At 46.5% G+C, this 22,053-nt stretch overlaps 1 protein-coding gene across 1 annotated transcript in view; it reads left to right on the top strand.

Annotated features, from left to right (window-relative positions):
• The window catches only part of LOC126291485 (transcription factor SPT20 homolog), a 41,973-nt gene that overhangs the window by 5,203 nt on the left and 14,717 nt on the right, over positions 1-22,053 (top strand). The window contains exons 2-5 of the mRNA XM_049984994.1: positions 6,416-6,707; positions 13,872-14,096; positions 18,406-18,618; positions 21,545-21,781. Of these exons, the coding sequence (XP_049840951.1) occupies positions 6,416-6,707; positions 13,872-14,096; positions 18,406-18,618; positions 21,545-21,781 (967 nt within the window). The remainder of the gene's footprint in view (positions 1-6,415; positions 6,708-13,871; positions 14,097-18,405; positions 18,619-21,544; positions 21,782-22,053) is intronic.

The following is a 22,053-nucleotide window of genomic DNA, read 5'->3' as shown; positions in this document are numbered from 1 at the left end:
GTTGGCTCCTGAGTAAACCCACCCCAGAGAGCTGCCTATATATCAGGGGAAATATGGGAAATCAAGGTTAGGGCTATCCTTTGCCATTTTTTTTTTACATGATTACATTTAGGGAACGTGTAGAAATGAGAAGTCTAGTAACTAAGTGTTAGAAGTTAGAAGTAAGTGTTACAACAACAAAGGTGGCATAAAAGAGTAATCCAAAAATAAAAATTTAAATCACTGATGTAATTCCAACTAAAAGGTTCTTCAATAATGTAACTGGTTCCACTTGGAGCCTCGCCATCGTTATCAGATATCTCCAATAGCGCCTTTGAAGGGCATCTGCAACGGAGGCATTCTGCTTCGCTAGTGCCTCAAGGAAAACAGCATCCTTGCAGTAGCCTGCATCTTCCTTCGCTCATGGCTGACAAGGCAGAACGTTCAGCCATTAGTGTGATGCGGCACAGAACATTAACCGCAGCTTGGCACTCCCCAGCTGAGTGGGGGGTTAACGAAAACGCTGCGTAAATAATTTGCGAAGAGCGTACGGTATTTCGGTGTGCGTTCGAGGGCATTGTGAGCATTTTGCAGGAACCACCAGTAATCAAGCTGCTCTTTCTCTCCTTCGCTAAAGATGTAGGTGACGGTAAGTCCTTTGAACCATGTAAGCGCATGATATTTTGCAGCCGGAAAGTAAGTTTCATCGGGACAGAGTAGGGTCTGAGGGTCAAGCATATCAGGTGTGACCCGGAGGTAACAAGCCAATATCTTCTGTGTTAGTCGCCAAACTCCGGACGATGGTGCGCAAGTAAAACGATGTTCATCGGTATCCAAAAGGTGACAATCTGGGCAATAAGGGGAGTCTGCCAGTCCAATAGTGTGAAGTCGCTGTAGTGTGGCATATTTTTTGTTGGCAATCTGATACCACTTAGAACGCACCGTGGAAGACAGAAAGTTGTGGTGTATCGTTTTCCACACTCTTCGCCAGTGAACCGTAGGGTACTTGTTCTCCTTCACGTTATGGGGAACAGCACGCAGAAGGTTGGTATAAAAATCTTTCGCCTTTGGTGGACGCGTGGCGGAGAGGTTCGAGCTGACATACCTGTGATCAAGAATGAAGGTCGACACATGGGAGAGCTGTGGTGCGACGTGCGCAACCGACACCGGCGGGACGTTAGAGACTGGCATCAGAACCTGTAGTAAACGAACCGTGAGAGAGGTATATTGACTTTTCCATCGTTTCCTCATGTTGCTCATGTAAAGGGCAGCTGCTCTCGCCCTGACGTTGACCAATCCCAACCCTCCTTTGTGCACTGGGAGGGTAAGAGTGTCGTGTCGTACTTTAAAGATATGACCTGCGGAAACGTAGTAACTGAAGGCCGCCTGAAGCCGGCGACCTGTCTGCAGCGGTAGTGGGAGGACCTGTGCCACGTGGTTGAGTTTTGATGCCACGTAGAGGTTCAGGTATTCAACAGGTTGTAGCTGACTCAAGTCCCGGAGTAGGTTCTGTCGCACCATTGCGCGTATGATCTGTAATAACCGTCGGTAGTTTGCTGCAGCTGTTTTCTTGAACGTGATTCCCAAATATCGCAGATCAGAAACTGGTGGGAGGGGAGCGAGGGCTTCCGGTCCGAGACCTCGCCCAATATCCAACGCCGCCGACTTGTTGATGTTCAGAAGACTGCCTGCGGCCTGTCCGTATCGCTCAATCCAGGCCAGTACGCTTTGAACTTCGTCATTGGAACGAACCAACAGTAGCCAGGTCGGCGGATCACCCAGGTTTTTGTCCGTGGAAAGTGATTCTTGTACCGCTGAAGCGGTTGGCCGTGTCTGTTGTGTGGAGAACGTCGTGAGCGCCGCCGCGTAAGTAACGGGTAGAATAGTCTTCGCCGCTGGTGGTGCAACGTCCTTCGGTGGGAGTTGTGTGATCCGACGCTGGAGGCACTCGGAACGAAGGTGACCTTCCTTGCCGCATCCGAAACACGTCTTCGTCTGGCCGTCATAAGTAACTATGGCCCGGCATCCTCCTATCTGTAGATAGGATGGCACGTGTCGTTGGAGATCTACGCGCAGTTGGTGTACTCCATTGAGTACTGGATACGTCTTAAACTGGGTCCATTTTTCAGCCACATGTTCGTGTACCGTGCCGTAGGGGCGGAGCGCCGCTACAACTTCTGCCGCCGGGAGTTCAAATGGAAGTTCGAAGATGCGTATAGTCCGCAGTCCCATTGCGGCATGGCCGACCTCGACGTGGCCAACATTGCCATCTGCGTGGCAGAAGCGGAGTTCTTGTTTCATCTCTCGAAGCACCTTGTCGCAAGTAGTTTCGTTTATGAGCTTTACATAGACCCTGCTACTGACGATCGAAAAGTGAATGCCGACAATGTCGGCAGCCGGCATCTTGGCTTCCTCTCTTAAAAAGCTTTCGACTTCGAGCGCCTTTGGTCGGCTAAAGTCGTTCCGAAATGTGAATTTCAAGGTTGATCTTCTGTATTGGTTCGCCATGGTCTTGTAGCGCTACGGCGTCACGTTAGTGTCGGCCGAAGAAGGTAAACAAGGCGCGCGGGCCCTCTCTGTCAGCGGAGAGCACACACCGCACGTCCGCTTCGCTCGGCTGCGAGAGCCGCACTGACACTCAGCTACTGCGGGCGGACACGGATTAACAGATGGAGGGTTAGTCACTACGGCTCACTGTGAAGATGGCTGGACAGTATTCAGCCGAAACATTAGAAGAAGCTGAATTTATGCGGCTGCACGGCAGAAATTTTATGGAGCATTGTTTACGCAGCAAGTTATAGGAAGTGCACTGCAGATTTACTGAGCAAGGCTGCCTATAGCTGTCCATAATTGCGGAAGTGTTGGCGGTGCAAGACTTTGTGCACGAACCGATCTCCCTGTTATGTCCCATACACGTTATGCATGTCGAGAAATGTGGGTAGCCAAATCATTCACTTTAATTACGCAGAGTGTTCTTCGAAGCAATCGCGAGCAATTGCTGCCTGCTTATTTTAGTTAGGTATATTAGTTCTGAGTTCTGGGCCACTGATGACCTCAGAAGTTAAGTCGCATAGTGCTCAGAGCCATTTTTGCGTTCTTATTTGGGGGCATGATGTCCAGGAATGGCTGTAAATGGTCTCCAAGTAGCCGAACTGAACCATTTTCATTCATCAATCGGCTCACTTGGACCAGAGCACTCAGTACACGCAACGTTAGCACAGCCCACGTCATTAAGGAACCACCAGCAGATTGCACAGTCCCTTGTTGGCAACTTGGGTCCATGGCTTCTCGGGGTCGGCATCGCACCCGAACCCTACCATCAGCTGTTATTAAATGAAATCGGGGGTCATCTAACCACGGCATGGTTTCCCAGTCGTCCAACCGATATGGACAAGAGCCCAGGAGTGGCGCTGCAGGCGATGTCGTTCTGTTTGCAAAGGCACTCACATGGGTCGTCTGCTGCCACAGACCATTAAGACCAAAATTCGCCGCACTATCTTAATGGATACTTCATCGTACGTTCCACATTGATGTCTGTGTGTATTTCATGCAGTGTTGCTTATCTGTTGCCACCGGAAACTGTACCAAACGGGACTGAATAAGACGTTTTCAGTTCTCAAGCGGTGTCAATTCGAATAAAATCCTCGAACTTTCGTTGACCATCTCCACCATCGTCGTCAGGAGTTCACTGACGGCCGCGGCTGTTACGGTTTCTCGGTTATATAGGCATGATGACATAATCAGTAGCCTCTCAGATGGATCCAATGTGACGTGCGCGCGGAAGTCGACCCGGGCAGCTGGCGGAGCTATTGCCCGTGGCAGCACGGGTGACGTCAGGTGGCGCCAGGGGCAGGCGCCACGTTTTAAACATGTTTTGTAGGGCAGGCACCACTACCAAACTTTGACATTTTTTAAAAGAAAATTCCGCACTGGCTGTATGAATGATTTTTATTAAATATGCGACCGGTTTCGCACCACTTATCGGTCCATCCTCAGGTAATATACGCTATTTATAACATAGTAAAATTGAACATTGACCTGTAGGCACTACCCACCATTCACGTCCAATATATACTGCCTGAGGATTCACCGATAAGCATTGCATTCTAGGGGCTACAGTCTGGAACCGCGCGACCCTGCGGTCGCAGGTTCGAATCCTGCCTCGGGCATGGATGTGTGTAATGTCATTAGGTTAGTTAGGTTTAAGTAGTTCTAAGTTCTAGGGGACTGATGACCTCAGTCCCATAGTGCTCAGAAGTTAAGTCCCATAGTGCTAAGAGCCATTTGAACCATTTAATAAAAATCATTCATACAGCCAGTGCGGAATTTTCTTTGAAAAAATTTGAAACGAGTCTCGTCCGACCAGGGAATATGTTTCCACTCAATGTCGGTGATGATGGCCCCAAGTGAGGCGTAAAGTTCTGTGTCGTGGAGTCATCAAGGATACACTTGTGGGCCTTCGGCTCCGAAAGGGAATATCGATGATGTTTCGTTGAATAATTCGCACGCTGACTCTTGTTGATGGCCCAGCACTGAAATCTACAGCAATTTGCGGAAGAGTAACACTCTTCTCGTGTTGAACGGTTCTCTTCAGTCCTCGTTGGCCCCGTTCTTGCAGGATCTTTTTCCTTACACAGCGATGTCGCAGATTTGTGGTTTCACAGGATTCCTGATATTCACGGTGCACTCGTAAAATGGTCGTAAGGAAAAATCCCAACTTCATCGCTACCTCGGAGATGCTATGTCCCATCGCACGTGCGCCGACTATAACACCAAGTTGAAACTCATTTAAATCTTGATAACCTGTCATTGTAGGTGCAGTAATCGGACAACTGTGCCAGACACTTGTTGTCTTATATAGGCGTTGCCGACAGCAGCGTCGTATTCTGCTCGTTTACATATCTCTGTATTTGTTTCGTCTTGCCCATACCAGCTTCGTTGGCGCCCCAGTGTAGCTACACTACTGGCCATTAAAATTGATACACCAAGAAGAAATGCATATGATAAACGGGTATTCATTGGAGAAATATATTCTACTAGAACTGACATGTGATTACATTTTCACTCAGTTCGGGTGCATAGATTCTGAGAAATCAGTACCCAGAACAACCACCTCTGGCCGTAATAACGGTCTTGATAAGCTTGGGCATTGAGTCAAACGGAACTTGGATGGCGTGTACAGGTACAGCTGCTCATGCAGCCTCAACACGATACCACAGTTCATCACGAGTAGTGACTGGGGTATTGTGACGAGCCAGTTGCTCTGCCACCATTGACCAGACGTTTTCAATTGGTGAGAGAGCTGGAGAATGTGCTGGTCAGGGCAGAAGTCGAACATTTTCTGTATCCAGAAAGGCCCGTATAGGACCTGCAACATGCGGTCGTACATTATCCTGCTGAAAGGTGGGGTTTCGCAGGGATCGGATGAGGGTAGAGCGACGGGTCGTAACGCATCTGAAATGCAACGTCCACTGTTCAAAGTGCCGTCAATGCGAACAAGAGGTGACCGAGACGTGTAAGCAATGGCACCCCATACCATCATGCCGGGTAATACGCGAGTACGGCGATGGCGAATATACGTTTCTAATGTGTGTCCACCGCGATGTCGCCTAACACGGATGCGACCATAATGATGCTGTAAAAACAACCTGGATTCATCCGAAAAAATGACGTTTTGCCATTAGTGCACCCAGATTCGTCGTTGAGTACACCATCGCACAAGCTCGCGTCTGTGATGCAGCGTCGAGGGTAACCGCAGCCACGGTCTCTGAGTTGATAGTCCGTGCTGCTGCAAACGTCGTCGAACTGTTCGTGCAGATGGTTGTTGTCTTGCAAACGTCCCCATCTGTTGACTCGGGGATCGAGACGTGACTGCACGATCCGTTACAGCCATGCGGATAAGATGCCTGTCATGTGGACTGCTAGTGATACGAGGCCGTTGGAATGCAGCACGGCGTTCCGTATTACCCTCCTGAACCCACCGATTCCATATTCTGCTAACAGTCGTCGGATCTCGAGCAACGCGAGCAGCAATGTCGCGACATGCTAAACCGCAATCGCGATAGGCTACAATCCGACCTTTATCAAAGTCGGAAACGTGATGGTACGCATTTCTCCTCCTTACACGCGGCATCACTACAACGTTTCACCAGGCAACGCCCGTCAACTGCTGTGTGTGTATGAGAAATCGGTTGGAAACTTTCCTCATGTCAGCATTTTGTAGGTGTCGCAACCGGCGCGAACCTTGTGAGAATGCTCTGGAAAGCTAATCATTCGCATATCGCAGCATCTTCTTCCTGTCGGTTAAATTTCGCGTCTGTAGCGCGTCATCTTTGTGGTGTAGCAATTTTAATGGCCAGTAGTGTATTTACTGTGCTACGTAGGTCCACACGTGCGGCGCTTAGAAGGCTTAGCTACAGTAAGGACGACGCTGCAGGAGCGGCGTGCACGGCGGAGACGCGCCGGCGGAAGCTCGCGAGGCAAATGCGCTGGTGCCAGGGCGTGGACCGGCCGGCCGCTGGTCTGGGCGACATCAGAGGCGCCGCTCCTCCCGTGAGGGGGACGCAGCCCCAGCGTGCCCGCCTGCCAGTGAAAGTGGAGCAGCCGGCAGCGGCTATAAGAGCGCGCGGCCGGCCGCCACCACGGTCACACCTCGCCAAGGTCCGCCGCCGCCGCTGCCGCTGCCGCCGCCGCCAATACCGCCCCTGGCCGCCATGCACACCGTCTCGGTGAGTACCGCTGGCGACCCTGCAAAGACGTCTCAACTAAAAAAAAAAGGATGTACTTTCAGTGGTGCGTCGTTAATACCGTGCCCGAGTGTTCATCTGAGCATTACAATTACGAGGCCCGTTGAATAAATATCTCCCACAATTAGCTTTCCTCAGAGCATATTATATTCACTCTTGAGGACTCGACTTAGGTGACAGTATCAGCCAATATTTCCTTAACATCTACTGTTTTTCTGCATAGTCTCTATCATGTTGTATAGCCTTATACCGACGCCATGTAAGAGCATGCATTCTCTGTTGGTAAAATCTCTCGTGTTGCCACAGCCACTTTTCCCCCAGTTCAGTTACAGCGTCATCATTTTCAAAGAGTGTTCCACGTGCTCTTACACATCCGTAGGTATCTCACATTGAACGAAGCCCGAGGAGAGCAGGTTTGGGCTACGTTGTGTAGCTGGCAGTGATGTCCAGCTGAATATTAAAATTTGTGTCAGTGTGGAGCGAGATTTCGTTTGGATTCTTCACTGACTGAACAGATCAGAAGAGTCTTCACACATGCATCTCAAGTAATTGTTGATAATTTTGGAAACACATTCACGAGAATGACACCATCATTATCCCACAACATTCATTTTTTTGATGCCAGGTGGTGCGACTACAGTGGCTGTCTTTTTGTTTCTGGCTGAAACTGATTCATCCTTGTTTCGTCACCTGCATTGATCCTTAACAGAAAGGCCTCTTCATTGGCCTCAAACCAATCCAATAGTTGAGACTAAGTGGATTTTGGTTCAGATGGCTCTAAGCACTATGGGACTTAACTTCTAAGGTCATCAGTCCCTCAGAACTTAGAACTAGTTAAACCTAACTAACCTAAGGACATCACACACATCCATGTCCGAGGCAGGATTCGAACCTGCGACCGTAGCGGCCACGCGGTTCCATACTGTAGCGCCTAGAACGGCACGGCCACACCGGCCGGCAGTGAAATACCAGTTTCCATAAACTTATCTGCAAAGTTATTTTAATGCAAGGAAATCCTTGGACTAACACTGAAAGACATAATTTTTTGATGCTAATCGAGAATTCAAATACCAGTTGTCGCAGGTTCAGCCTTAAAGATCATTCAGTAATTATTTCTTTTCAAAAAAACTTCACCGACTATTTTACGCCCTTAGTGGTTGAACTTCTAAAAATGCCTACTATACGCAGCATCCTTACTGACTGTGTCTGCGCAGTCTGTATTCACTTCCGCTGTACTGTCACAAAAGGTAGTACTATAGGCTAATACAAAATTCTGCAGATCAGTTTCCATGGTTTTAACATTACAGTAGGATACTTTCGCAGCAATGGTCATCCACTCTTTGTCTGCAACTGGTTTGTGTTCCGGCTCGTGGAAGATGTAATCGACTTGCATGGCCAGCCCTTGTGGTCATTGGATTCCCGACTGAAAGGGGAAGGACCAACAGCATACAGTAGAAAAGTGAGGCTGCCAACATTTGTAGAGTGAAATTTGTTGGAGGATTAAAAATGTGCTAGATCAGGACACAGAGCTAGATCGATGCCTTCATGGTTCCACGCTCTATCTACTTAGCCGTCCAACGACGACTCATAAGCTCCCTTCTCGGGTTCACTTCCTCCTCTACCTCTTCTCCTGCCTTGCAAAAATTTCAGCTTGGTACTGAGATGCAGAGCATGAACGTAAACAACAGGGGCTATACAAGCTTCTTTCAGTGCTTCTTTGCTAGCGCCAGCCAACATAGAGAGAAATGATCATCGTAATAAAATAAGAGAAATCAGTTCTTGTACAGAAAGATTTGAGTTCGTTTCTCGCATGTTCTATTCCAAAGCGGAACGGTAGAGAAATAGCTTGAAGGCAGTTCGATGAACCCTCTGCAAGACACTTAATAGTGAATTTGCATAATAGTGATGTACATGTAGATGTACGCCGAAGAGCCAAAGAAACTGGTACACCTGTTTAATTTCGTCTAGGGCCCATGCGAGCAGGTAGAAGTGTCGCAACACGACGTGGCATGGATTCGGCTAATGTCTGAAGCAGTGCTGGAGGGAATTGAAATTACGAATCCAGCAGGGCTGTCCACACATCCGTAAGAGTATGGCGGGGTGGGGGATATCTTCTGAACAGCACGTTGCAATTCATCCGAGATATGCTCAATAATGTTCGTGTCTGGGGAGTTTGGTGGCCAGCGGCATTGTTTCTGGAGCCACTCTGTAGCAATTCTGGATGTGTAGAGTGTCGCGTGGACCTGGTGGAATTTCTCAAGTCCGTGGGAATGCTTAATGGACAGGAATGGATGCAGGTGATCAGACAGGATGCTTACGTACGTGTCACCTATCAGTGTCGTATCAAATGGTTCAGATGGCTCTGAGCACTATGGGACTTAACATCTGAGGTCACCAGTCCCCTAGAACTTAGAACTACGTAAACCTAACTAAGCTAAGGACATCACACACATCCATGCCCGTGGCAGGATTCGAACCTGCGATCGTGGCGGTCGTGCGATTCCACACTGAAGCGGCTAGAACCACTACGGTCACACCGGCCTGCAGAGTCGTATCACTCGAGCTGCACACGCCCCAAACAGAACCTCCACCACCTTGAACAGTCTCCTTCTGACATGCAGGGTGCATGATCTCATGAGGTTGTCTCCAGACCCATACACGTCCATCTGCTCGATACAATTTGAAACGAGACGCGTCCGACAAGGTAACATGTTTCCATTTGAATGGTGGGCTCCATAAGGCTCCCTTTCTGTGCAGCGACCATGGAATACAAAATTATAAAAAATGTAGCAACCAGTCGCGGAAACATAATTTATGTGTCTTGTTGCAAATCGATGTCGAATGATACCAGTCATCATCGGTGCCAAAACAAATACAAAACACAGAGCATAAACAACAACTGCTTTCACAAACGATAAATTTGACAATAACACGTAGTTACACCAATCTGCAACATATACAGATGTCTGAAATTAAAATTCAAAGTCATACCAGTTTTCTAACCGATATATGCCATAAGTAGAAGTACTGTCCTTGGCAGATTTCTATCATGAAGTGAGACATCATAGGTCAATATTACAACAAGACAACATGAGGTGGCGCCACATTGCAGTAAGTGCCCTCTATGTAAAATACTAAAGTAATGTGAAATACAAGCAATAAGGAATACATCACATTACAAAAAATTATACCGTGGTGGTAATTGATAATACCAGTTTAAATAATTACAACAAGTGAAAATGTCTGAACGTTGTTTGTCAGATGATAACAACAAATTAAATATATATGTAAAAACTATAATGAGAGATAAACTCGCTAAAACATGATTCCATTCACACAAATTTAGTAAATGAAACTTATTTGTCATAGTGACGAAACCGAATAGTGGTATCAATGGCTAACTGTCATTCTACAGACGGATGTATATTTCACATTACTTTTGTATTTTACATAGAGGGCGCTTACTGCATTGCGGCGCCACCTCATGTTGCCTTGTTGTAGTGTTGACCTATGATGTCTCACTTCATGATAGAAATCTGGACAGTACATTTACTTATGACGTGTATCGATTAGAAAAATGGTATGACTCTGAATTTTAATTTTAATTTTAGACGTCTGTATATGTTGCAATTGATGTAACTATGTTTTATTGTCAAATTCATCGTTCGTTAAAGCATTTGTTGTTTGTGCCATACAAGAGACAGGGCACTGATGATGACTGGTATCAGTCGAAATCCATTTGCAACACGATAAATAAATTATGTTTCCGCGACTGGTTGCTACATTCTTTATAACTTTTAAATGTTTCCAGTCATCAACAGTCCAATGTCGGTGGTAACTGGCCCAGGTGAGGCGTAAAGCTTTGTGTCGTGCAGTCATCAACTGTACAAGAGTGGGTCTTCGGCTCCGAAAGCCCATTTCAATGATGTATCGTTGAATGGTTCGCTCGCTGACACTTGTTGATGGCACAGCATTGAAATCTGCATCAATTTGGGGAAGTGTTGCACTTTTCTCACGTTGAAGGATTCTCTCCAATTTTTGTTGGTCTCGTTCTTGTGGGATGTGTTTCCGGCCACAGCAATGTCAGAGATTTGATGTTCTAGTGTATTCCTGATATTCACGGTACACTCGTGAAATGGTCGTACAGGAAAATCTCAATTTCATCGCTGCCCCAGAGATGCTGTGTCCCACCGCTTGTGCGCCGACCATAGCAACACATTTAAACTAACTTAAATCTTGATAACCAGTGACAGTAGCAGCAGTAACCATTCAAACAACTGCACCATACACTTACAACGATAAGTGTTGCCGACTGGAGCGCTTTATTCTGCCCATTTACGTAAACAGGGTGAAAAGTATTTAAACCGACAAACTCTGGGAGGTTGTAGGGGACATCAAAAGAAATATTTTTCCCTAATGTCATTTTTTCCTATGAGGAATATTTAAAGCGGTGGAGGCCGTATTACGCTCATCAGTTGCTGGAGGCCGTATTAAGATCTACAGTTGTTAGAGGGCGTATTACGCTCTTCAGTTGCAGGCAACTGCTGTCCACTAGTGTAGTAGTGCATTGTCTCTGTTTACTAATGGAGTGATACACGTGGAGAGAGTACACTGATACGGTTGGTGCGTACTACGTACTGCACCACAACGTACGAGCTGCACAGCGGGTTTATCAACAACAATATCCTAATCGCCGTATCCCGCATCATGCGACCTTTGCTGCTGTGTACCAATCTCTGCAAGAAACCGGGTCATTTAGCAGATTACCTGGACAGGGACGCCGTCGTACGGTAAGAACGCTGCAAGTTCAGGAAACTGTCTTGCAGCATGTGGAGCGGCATCCTGCAATCAGCACTCGTGCAATTGCACGTAACATGGGGACGAATCAGACGTATGTAGGAACAGTCCTTCTAGAGCAATTGTTACGTCCATTTCACTTACAGCGTGTCCACAACCTGGAACCAGTTGATTATCCACCCACAGTATAGTTTTCGAATTGGTGCCTGGGACAGTGTGAAATGCATCCTTCATTTCCATCCTCTGTGTTGTTTACTGATGAAGCAACGTTCGGGTGTGATGGAGTCTTCAACGTGCACAATTCGCATATTTGCAGTGAGGATAACCCACATGCCACAGTTACTAGCGCTCATCAAGTGCGGTTCTTCGTTAATGTGTGGGTCGATGTTGTTGGGGACTGTTTAACTGGGCCGATTCTGCTACCTAGGCCATTAAATGGAAGGCACTGTTACAATTTTCTCGCCAGAGCTTTGCCAGAATTGCTGAAAAACGTCCCGCCCCCTACAAGAAAACGCATGTGGTTCCAACATGACGGAGCGCCGGCACATTTCAGTCGTCGTGTGCGTCGATTCCTTGACCGACGGTTCCCAGAAAAGTGGATTGGCAGAGCTGGTCCTGTACCATGGCGTGCTCGGTCCCCAGATATGTCCCCTCTGGACTTTTTTGTTGGTTTAATTAATTTGTCGCCAGAGAAATCTTCCTCTACCGGTTTAGTTACTCCTCATAGGAAAAAATAACATAAGGGAAAAATATTTGTTTTGATGTCTCCTACAACCTCTCAGAGTTTGTCGGTTTAAATACTTTTCACCCTGTATCTGTATTTGATTATGCATGCCTATACCAGTTACTTTGGCACATCAGCATAGATGTAAATATACACTCCTGGAAATGGAAAAAAGAACACATTGACACCGGTGTGTCAGACCCACCATACTTGCTCCGGACACTGCGAGAGGGCTGTACAAGCAATGATCACACGCACGGCACAGCGGACACACCAGGAACCGTGGTGTTGGCCGTCGAATGGCGCTAGCTGCGCAGCATTTGTGCACCGCCGCCGTCAGTGTCAGCCAGTTTGCCGTGGCATACGGAGCTCCATCGCAGTCTTTAACACTGGTAGCATGCCGCGACAGCGTGGACGTGAACCGTATGTGCAGTTGACGGACTTTGAGCGAGGGCGTATAGTGGGCATGCGGGAGGCCGGGTGGACGTACCGCCGAATTGCTCAACACGTGGGGCGTGAGGTCTCCACAGTACATCGATGTTGTCGCCAGTGGTCGGCGGAAGGTGCAAGTGCCCGTCGACCTGGGACCGGACCGCAGCGACGCACGGATGCACGCCAAGACCGTAGGATCCTACACAGTGCCGTAGGGGACCGCACCGCCACTTCCCAGCAAATTAGGGACACTGTTGGTCTTGGGGTATCGGCGAGGACCATTCGAAACCGTCTCCATGAAGCTGGGCTACGGTCCCGCACCCCGTTAGGCCGTCTTCCGCTCACGCCCCAACATCGTGCAGCCCGCCTCCAGTGGTGTCGCGACAGGCGTGAATGGAGGGACGAATGGAGACGTGTCGTCTTCAGCGATGAGAGTCGCTTCTGCCTTGGTGCCAATGATGGTTGTATGCGTGTTTGGCTCCGTGCAGGTGAGCGCCACAATCAGGACTGCATACGACCGAGGCACACAGGGCCAACACCCGGCATCATGGTGTGGGGAGCGATCTCCTACACTGGCCGTACAACTCTGGTGATCGTCGAGGGGACACTGAATAGTGCACGGTACATCCAAACCGTCATCGAACCCATCGTTCTACCATTCCTAGACCGGCAAGGGAACTTGCTGTTCCAACAGGACAATGCACATCCGCATGTATCCCGTGCCACCCAACGTGCTCTAGAAGGTGTAAGTCAACTACCTGTCCAGCAAGATCTCCGGATCTGTCCCCCATTGAGCATGTTTGGGACTGGATGAAGCGTCGTCTCACGCGGTCTGCACGTCCAGCACGAACGCTGGTCCAATTGAGGCACCAGGTAGAAATGGCATGGCAAGCCGTTCCACAGGACTACATCCTGCATCTCTACGATCGTCTCCATGGGAGAATAGCAGCCTGCATTGCTGCGAAAGGTGGATATACAGTGTACTAGTGCCGACATTGTGCATGCTCTGTTGCCTGTGTCTATGTGCCTGTGGTTCTGTCAGTGTGATCATGCGATGTATCTGACCCCAGGAATGTGTCAATAAAGTTTCCCCTTCCTGGGACAATGAATTCACGGTGTTCTTATTTCAATTTCCAGGAGTGTAGATTACTCCACACGATCCCCCAGTACAGTGGCTGTCTGGTCTGCGACAGGTTCTGGTGGTATCTCTGCTGGTTGCTGCCGTGGCAGCTGCCGGCACTGCACTGAGTCCAGCTCCTACGTCATCGCCTGCAGCGCAATCACGACAGGTGTCGGCTGCTGAGGCGGCAGCTGTGGCCAAGGAGAAGAGGGGGACCGCCAAAGCAGCTGTGACTCCCGCTTCCAGCGCCAGATACGTCGCTCCCGCTGTCCAGCAGCAACAACAACAGCAGCAACAGGTACGTCAGCATACAGCAGCCATACTGCAATGTAGGTAACAGGTATATTACCATACAGCAGCCACACTGCAATGCAAGTAACAGGTACATTAGCATACAGCAGCCACACAGCAGTAGGAGCAACTGCTACTGCAGAATTCAGTAACCAGACAACAGTTATAGCGACAGATATGGCAGCATACATTATCCAAACAACAATGTAAGTGACAGGTACAATAGCATACAGCAGCAAGACAGCAGTAGGAGCAACACGTACAGCAGGAAACAGCAGCCAGTGTGCAATAGGAGGAATAAGTACAGCATGTACAGAAGCCAGACAGCTATAGGCGAACAGATACTACAGCAGCCATCCAGTTGATCTCTCCAGGTGTGGCCTATGAGGGTGCAGCAGTTTCGGCCATTATTTAAAGAATCCTCTGGAACATTGACAATCTGTCACACACTTGTGAGAAACTGAATTACAGATAGTGTCTGTTTTCCAGAGAGTGTCCTCCTGTCGCTACAGCAAATGAAATAGGAGCACCAGCCAATAAATAAAGGCAATTTTCCAGAAAGAGATTTTCACTCTGCAGTGGAGCGTGCGCTGATATGAAACTTCCTGGCAGATTAAAACTGTGTGCAGGACCACAGTTTTAATCTTCCAGGAAGTTTCATATCAGCGCAAACTCCGCTGCAGAGTGAAAAATCTCATTCTGGAAACATCCCCCAGGCTGTGGCTAAGCCATGTCTCCGCAGTATCCTTTCTTTGAGGAGTGCTAGTTCTGCAAGGTTCACAGGAGCGCTTCGGTAAAATTTGGAAGGTAGGAGACGAGGTACTGGCAGAAATAAAGCTGTGAGGACGGGCGTGAGTCGTGTTTGAGTAGCTCAGTTGGCAGGGCACTTGTCCGCGAAATGCAAAGGTCCCGAATTCGAGTCTCGGTCTGGCACAAAGTTTTAATCTGCAATGGAAGTTTCAAAGGCAATTTTTATTTTCTGTTCCAAAGTTTAGTCAGAGCAAGAGAATTACAGAAATGCTCAACAAACTACAGTTACAGACGCTACAAGAGAGGCATTGTGCATCATGAACAGGTTTACTACTGAAATTTCGTGAGATCTTTCTGGGAAGAAACATATTTTTTCTCCCACATACAGCTCACGAAATGACCACGACGAGAAAATTCGAGAAAGTAGTCCTAATACAGATACTACCGACAACGGCTCTTCCCACGTGCCATTTTCCAGTGGAACAGGAAAGGGCAGACCAAGTAGTCGCATCGGAAGTATCCCCGCCACACACCGTCAGGTGGCTTGCGGAGTTCTGATGCAGATGCAGATGTAGAAGAACTGTAGAGGTTCACAGTACTCACTCAGTAATGCTGTGTCTTAATCATACTGCTCTTCTTGTGGATTATCTGTGTTGGTTCAGTGAATAACTCTGTCTGTTCTAAATTCAGAGCATTTTATTATGAGTGCCATGTGGCCTATATGCATGAAGGAACAAAGGAGATGTGTGATTGGTTTTTTGTACTCTGGAGGAATTAAAGCTGTGGTGATTAGTCAGAAAATGTAGCTACAGTTGATGGTAGCTGTCTTAGTGAATTTCTGAAGGGATAAATCAGCTTACTTTTAAAGTAGATGTGTATCTGCAGTCAAGAACAACTGGGTAGGCCTCTCACTTCAAAAACAGAGAACAACATTGAGACTGTCAAGTGAACAACTGATGATGACAACCATTCCAGAACAGAGTACAATAGTGGTTTCGGTTTCTGATTCATTGTTCTTCTAAAAGTCAAATAGCGAGTGTTCACAGCTGTTGTGAGCTATTGTGAAATCGTAAACGTGAACTGAAGACGAACAAGAGACAGAAGGTTTGCTTCAGCATAATCCCTGTCTTCCCGCAGCTTGGTAAACAATTTAATGACTTTAAAATCTTGGTCTGAGTTGCCAGAGAAAGCACTACACAGGCCTAAGCAAAATTGAAACGATTTTACCTTTCTGGCTGAATCAAGGAGCACCGTCGTCGGACGAAGAAGTTGCGGAGGTGATGCAAGAAGCCGCAAAGCTTCTGCTAGGATGGAATTAAGAATCTTGTCTCGAGATGTGCCAAGTATGTGAATGTTGAGGAAAATTGTAGAGGAAAATTATGTTACTCGCAGTATAGGTTTCCCAATAAAATGTTTTTTAATACAATTTTCCTCTACAGTTCTATTTTCCCTCGAGTTCCGGTATGTGGCTGGAATGTCATGAGACCTTCCACTGACTTAAAGAATGACAGTCAAGCGTGGAGCAGATAGAGCACATAGGGCGTGCCACGATTTCCGTATATTAGACTGAGAAACGCTGTGTGAGATTCCCCATCTCTAAGCTAGTCCATGCAATCAAACTCGAAAGTTTCTGGCGCAGATATGTTCTGTTGTTAGGCACGTAACAAATGGATGGATGTGACTCGCAGCTTCATTCACAGCTGTTTGTAAATTTAAAAAAAATTAAAGAAACATGGGATAAATAGTTCATATCACATAAGCTTATCCGTTACGACCTGCAGGAGCTATCGCTCTGTGGCAACTTTTTGATACAGTTTTCACAATTTGTTGCTAGTAGCCCATGGTCAACACCAAAGGAACGTGGACGGGCAGTTTGAAGCAACTACGTGAGCTTAGGGGCGTGTTTACACTGGAATCCATATTAATTATTTTTCACATAGTTCATCGCTGGCATCCAGACGAAACAGATCGTCCTTTCTGAATTTACTGACAAGTAATAATTTTTTCATAATGTGGGGCCACAGTCATAATATATTTCTTTAAAGTCGGTACCGCCATTAGACTGTTTTTTATTTGCAGTGTTACATTTACACCATCACGATTTCGGCTTTAAAGTGCCATTATCAAGTGTTTAATGCTATACAGTGCCTAAGATGGCATACTATCGTATTTAAAATACGCTATTACACACTGTCTAAGACTGTAAATAAAAATCAGTCTAACGGCGGTACTGACTTTAAAGAAATTACTGACAAGTATTTGTCTTTTGCCATAAAACAGAACAGAGTCTGTATCTTAACGGGGACATACCATTAGCATTAGTGGAACATCGAGGAAGTGTGATAGCACTGTTACGTTTTACATACGCTATACCTGTGCAAACTATATGGTTGATGACGTATTTAGCTCTATGAAGTTATATTTGTGATATACAGGTATCTAGACAGGCTAAATGGTCAAAAAATTGTTGAAAACTTTAAGACGCTCGAGGATTGTCGGGGAGACTAAGAGCTGATACTCAAAGTAATAACGGTAAGATAGCGAATGTGAACAGACGAAAAAGCAAGCGAGATAGTGTTTGACTGCTTGATACACTTTCAGTGACAAGCATCTAGTACCTAGTACTGCCTATTCCCAGAGATTTAATGTGAATAGATCATATTAATGTAGTCGAGAAAAAGTTAAGTGCCAGAGAGCAGATTCAGAAAAATTCTATGAAGGATAAATGAGCCTCAATGGAGGCTGTTAAAAAAACCACGATTACACCACTTCAGCAATGCTGTTCCTGTAAGAACCTTACCAAACTGAATTAATAAGCGAGAGAGAATATTTGGAGAAGAATTGCATAATTCATCATGACTTCTACACGTAGTACCACACCACAGAAAATAAAAGAAATGGTTCACCATACTTCTGCAATAAATAAACGTCGTGTGACTAGGGCCTCCTGTTCCCTAGACCGTTCGTGTAAGTCTTTTGATTTGACACCACTTCGGCGACTTGTGCGTCGATGAGGATGACACGATAATGATTACGACAACACCAGTCCCTGAGCGGAGAAAATCTCCGATCCAGCCGAGAATCGAACCCGGGCTTTTAGGATTAACATTCTGTCGCACTGACCACTCAGCTACCAGGGGCGGACATCTGCAATAATGACACCGAACAGGAACACTAGAGAAATTCTGATGTATTTAGAAGGTAGTTCTCTCACGACCATCTGCAGATGGAACAGAGAGGGAAGAAAATGGTATTGCTCTATTACATTCTTTCCAATAGTGAAGCTATAAATGCATTGCACAAAACTCATGGAGTAATCAGCCTAGCTAAACAACTGATGAGAACATATTCTGCAGATTGGATTGGAGCAATTCCCATCACACACGTTCATGCTATTTCGATTCGCTTTTATACAGCAATCTCACACACGTTCATGCTATTTCGATTCGCTTTTATACAGCAATCTGTATTAGTGACTGAACATGTTGTGGTCTGACTTACTGTCTGTCAGGCTTGCAGGCTCTGCAGTGGCATCCAATTGCAAGCAATGTGGTTTTTGGCTTCAGGCACAGTTGGACGCACAGCCACAGCAAGTACAGTACCTGCAGCCCGAACAGCTGCAGCTGTTGCCACAGCAGCAGCTGGCATTCCTGCCGCCCCAGTACTACCAGCAGCCGGCGCAGCTGTTCTACCAGCCACAGCAGCAACAGCTGCAGCAGCAGCAGCAGCAGCAGCCAGTGGTCACCTACTACCAGCAGCCGCAGCAGCAGCCACAACAGGTACCTGCTATGACGTCATGACATACAGCACTCCACAGTGCACCAGATTCCTCCTGTTAGTGGAAATTTTATTTCATGTAAAGTTGATTACAATATTCGACACTGTTCAAAAATATTAGTGACAGACTTGGTCTCGATTCTGAATTCCGTGGTTTTCTGGAGCATCAACTTGAGCCTCTGTGTTAAGTCCCTGACCTCAGTTTTCAATGTCACTGGTGTTTTCTGTGCAAACGACAGATGACACATAACAACCAATGAAGTAGTAGAATGTATCCACTGCTCCTTTTGTAGGAATGCATAGTCTCATATGAATATAAAGTAATAGCATATTCCCAATCTCCCAGCTGCATAAACAGCTAAAGTATCCAACAGTTTTCAGATGAGTGTCCCTCAGTCACTGTTAAGTGGTGTCATTGCTTGATCCTCATATAGCGGTGCCTCTCGTGTTGCATAAGGTGCTGTGCACTGATTTGGAAAGTAGCACATCATTTATTCCACCAGTTTCCTGACACATTAGCAGCACACGCATAGTCCACGTGCCGGAATATGAAAAATTAAAATGTATAACAGAAATACGTGAATACATCGCACTGAACTACACATTTCCTAAGATGTCGCCAGATTTCACATTTTATTACAGCTTATTTAATAAACACAGTCGTGATCGCGTTTTAGCTGTTCGTTATTTTTACTTTGTTAGATGGCCGGTTCCCATCATCTAAGAGATCATTATCAGATTCACATTCTTTGATGACAATAGGGATCGCTGGCGTGTAGTACGTCCGCCCGTACTGGTGTCGAAAACACTGTAGCTCTGATGATGGCCTCTTATAAGACCGAAATCGGTCACCTAAAAAATTAAAACCGACACCTTAAATACGATCACGACTGTGGTTTTTTAAATTAAGTTATAATATTAATAGTTCACTGTTTTTTCCTGGAAAGTGTGCCAACAAATTTCATTTTTTATTAACCTTGTGTATCTTTCTGTAAGGAACAGAAAATTTCTCTCGAAGGTTTATAGAATTTGAAGGGAAAAGTTTTTATCTATCTCTGTAATGACTACAATACAAAGCCAAACAGTGAAGAGAGGAAGTGTGGGAAGATCCATATAAATATCGATTTTAAAAAAAAAGTAAAAAAAAAACAGAAGAAATATGGAACTTGGAACCATTTCATTGAAACAATCTTTTATAAACCATACTCGTGACTGATTGCATTGTCTAATTATAAACAATATCGTTAAAGCCCTCCCATGGTTCTCGTAAGTCTACTTATGACAAGATAGAAGTAGCAACAGGTCGAAATACTGGGTGGTTATAGTTTTCCTATTTAACGTGTTATAACAGGGAAACCAATTACTCTACGAGTACCAAACTTTGTAGCATTAATCTCCATACGTCACAGCGCTACCGTCCAGTTCCACTGTGGCCCACAGTTCATGGTCTCACACATCTCATCAGTCACAATGCTCTTGTTGGCGTGTCAACATGAGCTTGGACGAAAGAGGCAGGGAATTATTGGTGAAGCTCTGTTATCGAAACAACAGCAAAGCTGCAGCTGTACTTGTCAGGCAGCTCGCGTGCTGTGTCATGACATTTGAACACCCCGTGGTCCACTGTATCGAAGCTGCTTTGAACCATTCTCAAATGGTATCCGTACAAGATCCATATCGTATATCAGCTCACACCACAGCACGTACAACGACGTGTTGACCTCACTCTCCACTTTCTCACAAGGATTGAAGTTGACGAGGGCTGGCCCTGGACAAACCTATGGAGACGAATCTCATTTTTCTGTGATGGGTGAGATGAACACACAGATTTGCCGAGTGTGGGGATCTTCACCTCCAGCCACTGTGCATGAAGTTCCTCTGTATGGTGAACGTCTCACCGTATGGTGTGGCTTCACGGTTACTTTCATCATTGGCCCATTCTTTTTTGGTCAGGTTGGCACTCAGGGACCAAAGACGTGCAGTGTGACTGGTCAGCATGACTGCACTATGCTTTGCCAGGAGGTCATACCCGCCCTACAGACGAGAGACGCACTGAAATCAGAATTTTCATCCAAGATGGCGTCCCACCGCACATCTCTGGTGAATTTGACCCACTTGTCTTAAACACATTTGAAAACGATCGAATTATCAGCCGATCGTTTCCAAATGCTTGGCCAGAACGATAATGTGCTCTCACTCCCCGTGATTTCTGGTTGTGGAGCTTCCTGAAGGACAGTATTTACCAGAGGAATATCCACACATATGCTGATCTGAAACGCAGCATATCAAGAGAGGTAGCCAGTTCTGTAGTACAGAATGCAATCCTGCGCTTTCAGACTCTTCTGGACACTGGTGCATAAGTTTTTCATTTTACCTGATTCTGGATTATTTCTCTTCGACATGTCCTTCACATTAATGATACCGAGTCTGGTACTCACACAGTAATTAGATTCTTTGTTATAACGTGTTAAATAGGGATAGTTTAATTATGGCCACCTGGTAGCTATGTTGGTGTGTGAAACAATAGGTGGTCCAATTGCTCAGAAATAGATTGCAACAACATTAACATGGTTGCATACAGAACTATATGAGACTGAAAAAAAAAGCAAAAAACGTTGCAACAAACAAAAAAGGAAGACTGGTCTGTGGTATATCTAGGGATATAGCTTTGCAAACAAATCGTTTTGCCCAAGACAATTTGGCATAGTAAGTCTAGCAGTTAAATAGATGCACTACTTCTCATTACAGTCATAGTGGTAGTTACAAAAAGCCTGAGTTTTTGCAGTGGACAGATGTAGCTCGCAAACTTGGAAGAACATTGTTTGAAACTTCCCTACTGTTCAGTCAGCACATGCTACTAAGATTCTTCCCTTGCCATTCCGACTGTAGCAAATCTCGTGCAGAGATGACGCCACTCTCCATCTTCCACAGGCGCTGTCGCCACAGCAGCTGTACGCCAAGTACGCGACGGCCCCGAGGCCCGGCATCCCTGCATCCGTGGCGGCCACAGCTGTGCAGCCGCAGCTGCAGGCGCCGGACTACTCGCAGCTGGGCCTGGGAGCTGCCGCCTCAGCAGCTGCCGTCTCGCCCTACTCGCAGCTGGCTGGCTTGGGGGGCGCTGGCCTGCAGCAGTCTCCCGTGTTCGGCTCTAACCTCTTCCAGCACCAGGTAATGGACTGTGCCTCCTGTCTGCCTACACAGAGAAGACTTGTGTGATGGCACGTACAAAATGCTAATGAGGGCAGACGTAATGGTTGAAAACTATGGAATAACATGTGATACACTATGTGATCAAAAGTATCCAGACATCTGACTGAAAATCACTTACAAGTTCCTCGCGCCCTCCACCGGTTATGCTGGAATTCAATATGGTGTTGCCCACCTTCGGCCTTGATGACACTCTCGCAGGCATACGTTCAGATGCTGGAAGGTTTCTTGGG

Source organism: Schistocerca gregaria, chromosome 9 (assembly GCF_023897955.1).
Source record: "Schistocerca gregaria isolate iqSchGreg1 chromosome 9, iqSchGreg1.2, whole genome shotgun sequence".
NCBI lineage: Eukaryota > Metazoa > Arthropoda > Insecta > Orthoptera > Acrididae > Schistocerca > Schistocerca gregaria.
This window is presented reverse-complemented; position numbering and strand designations above follow the sequence as displayed.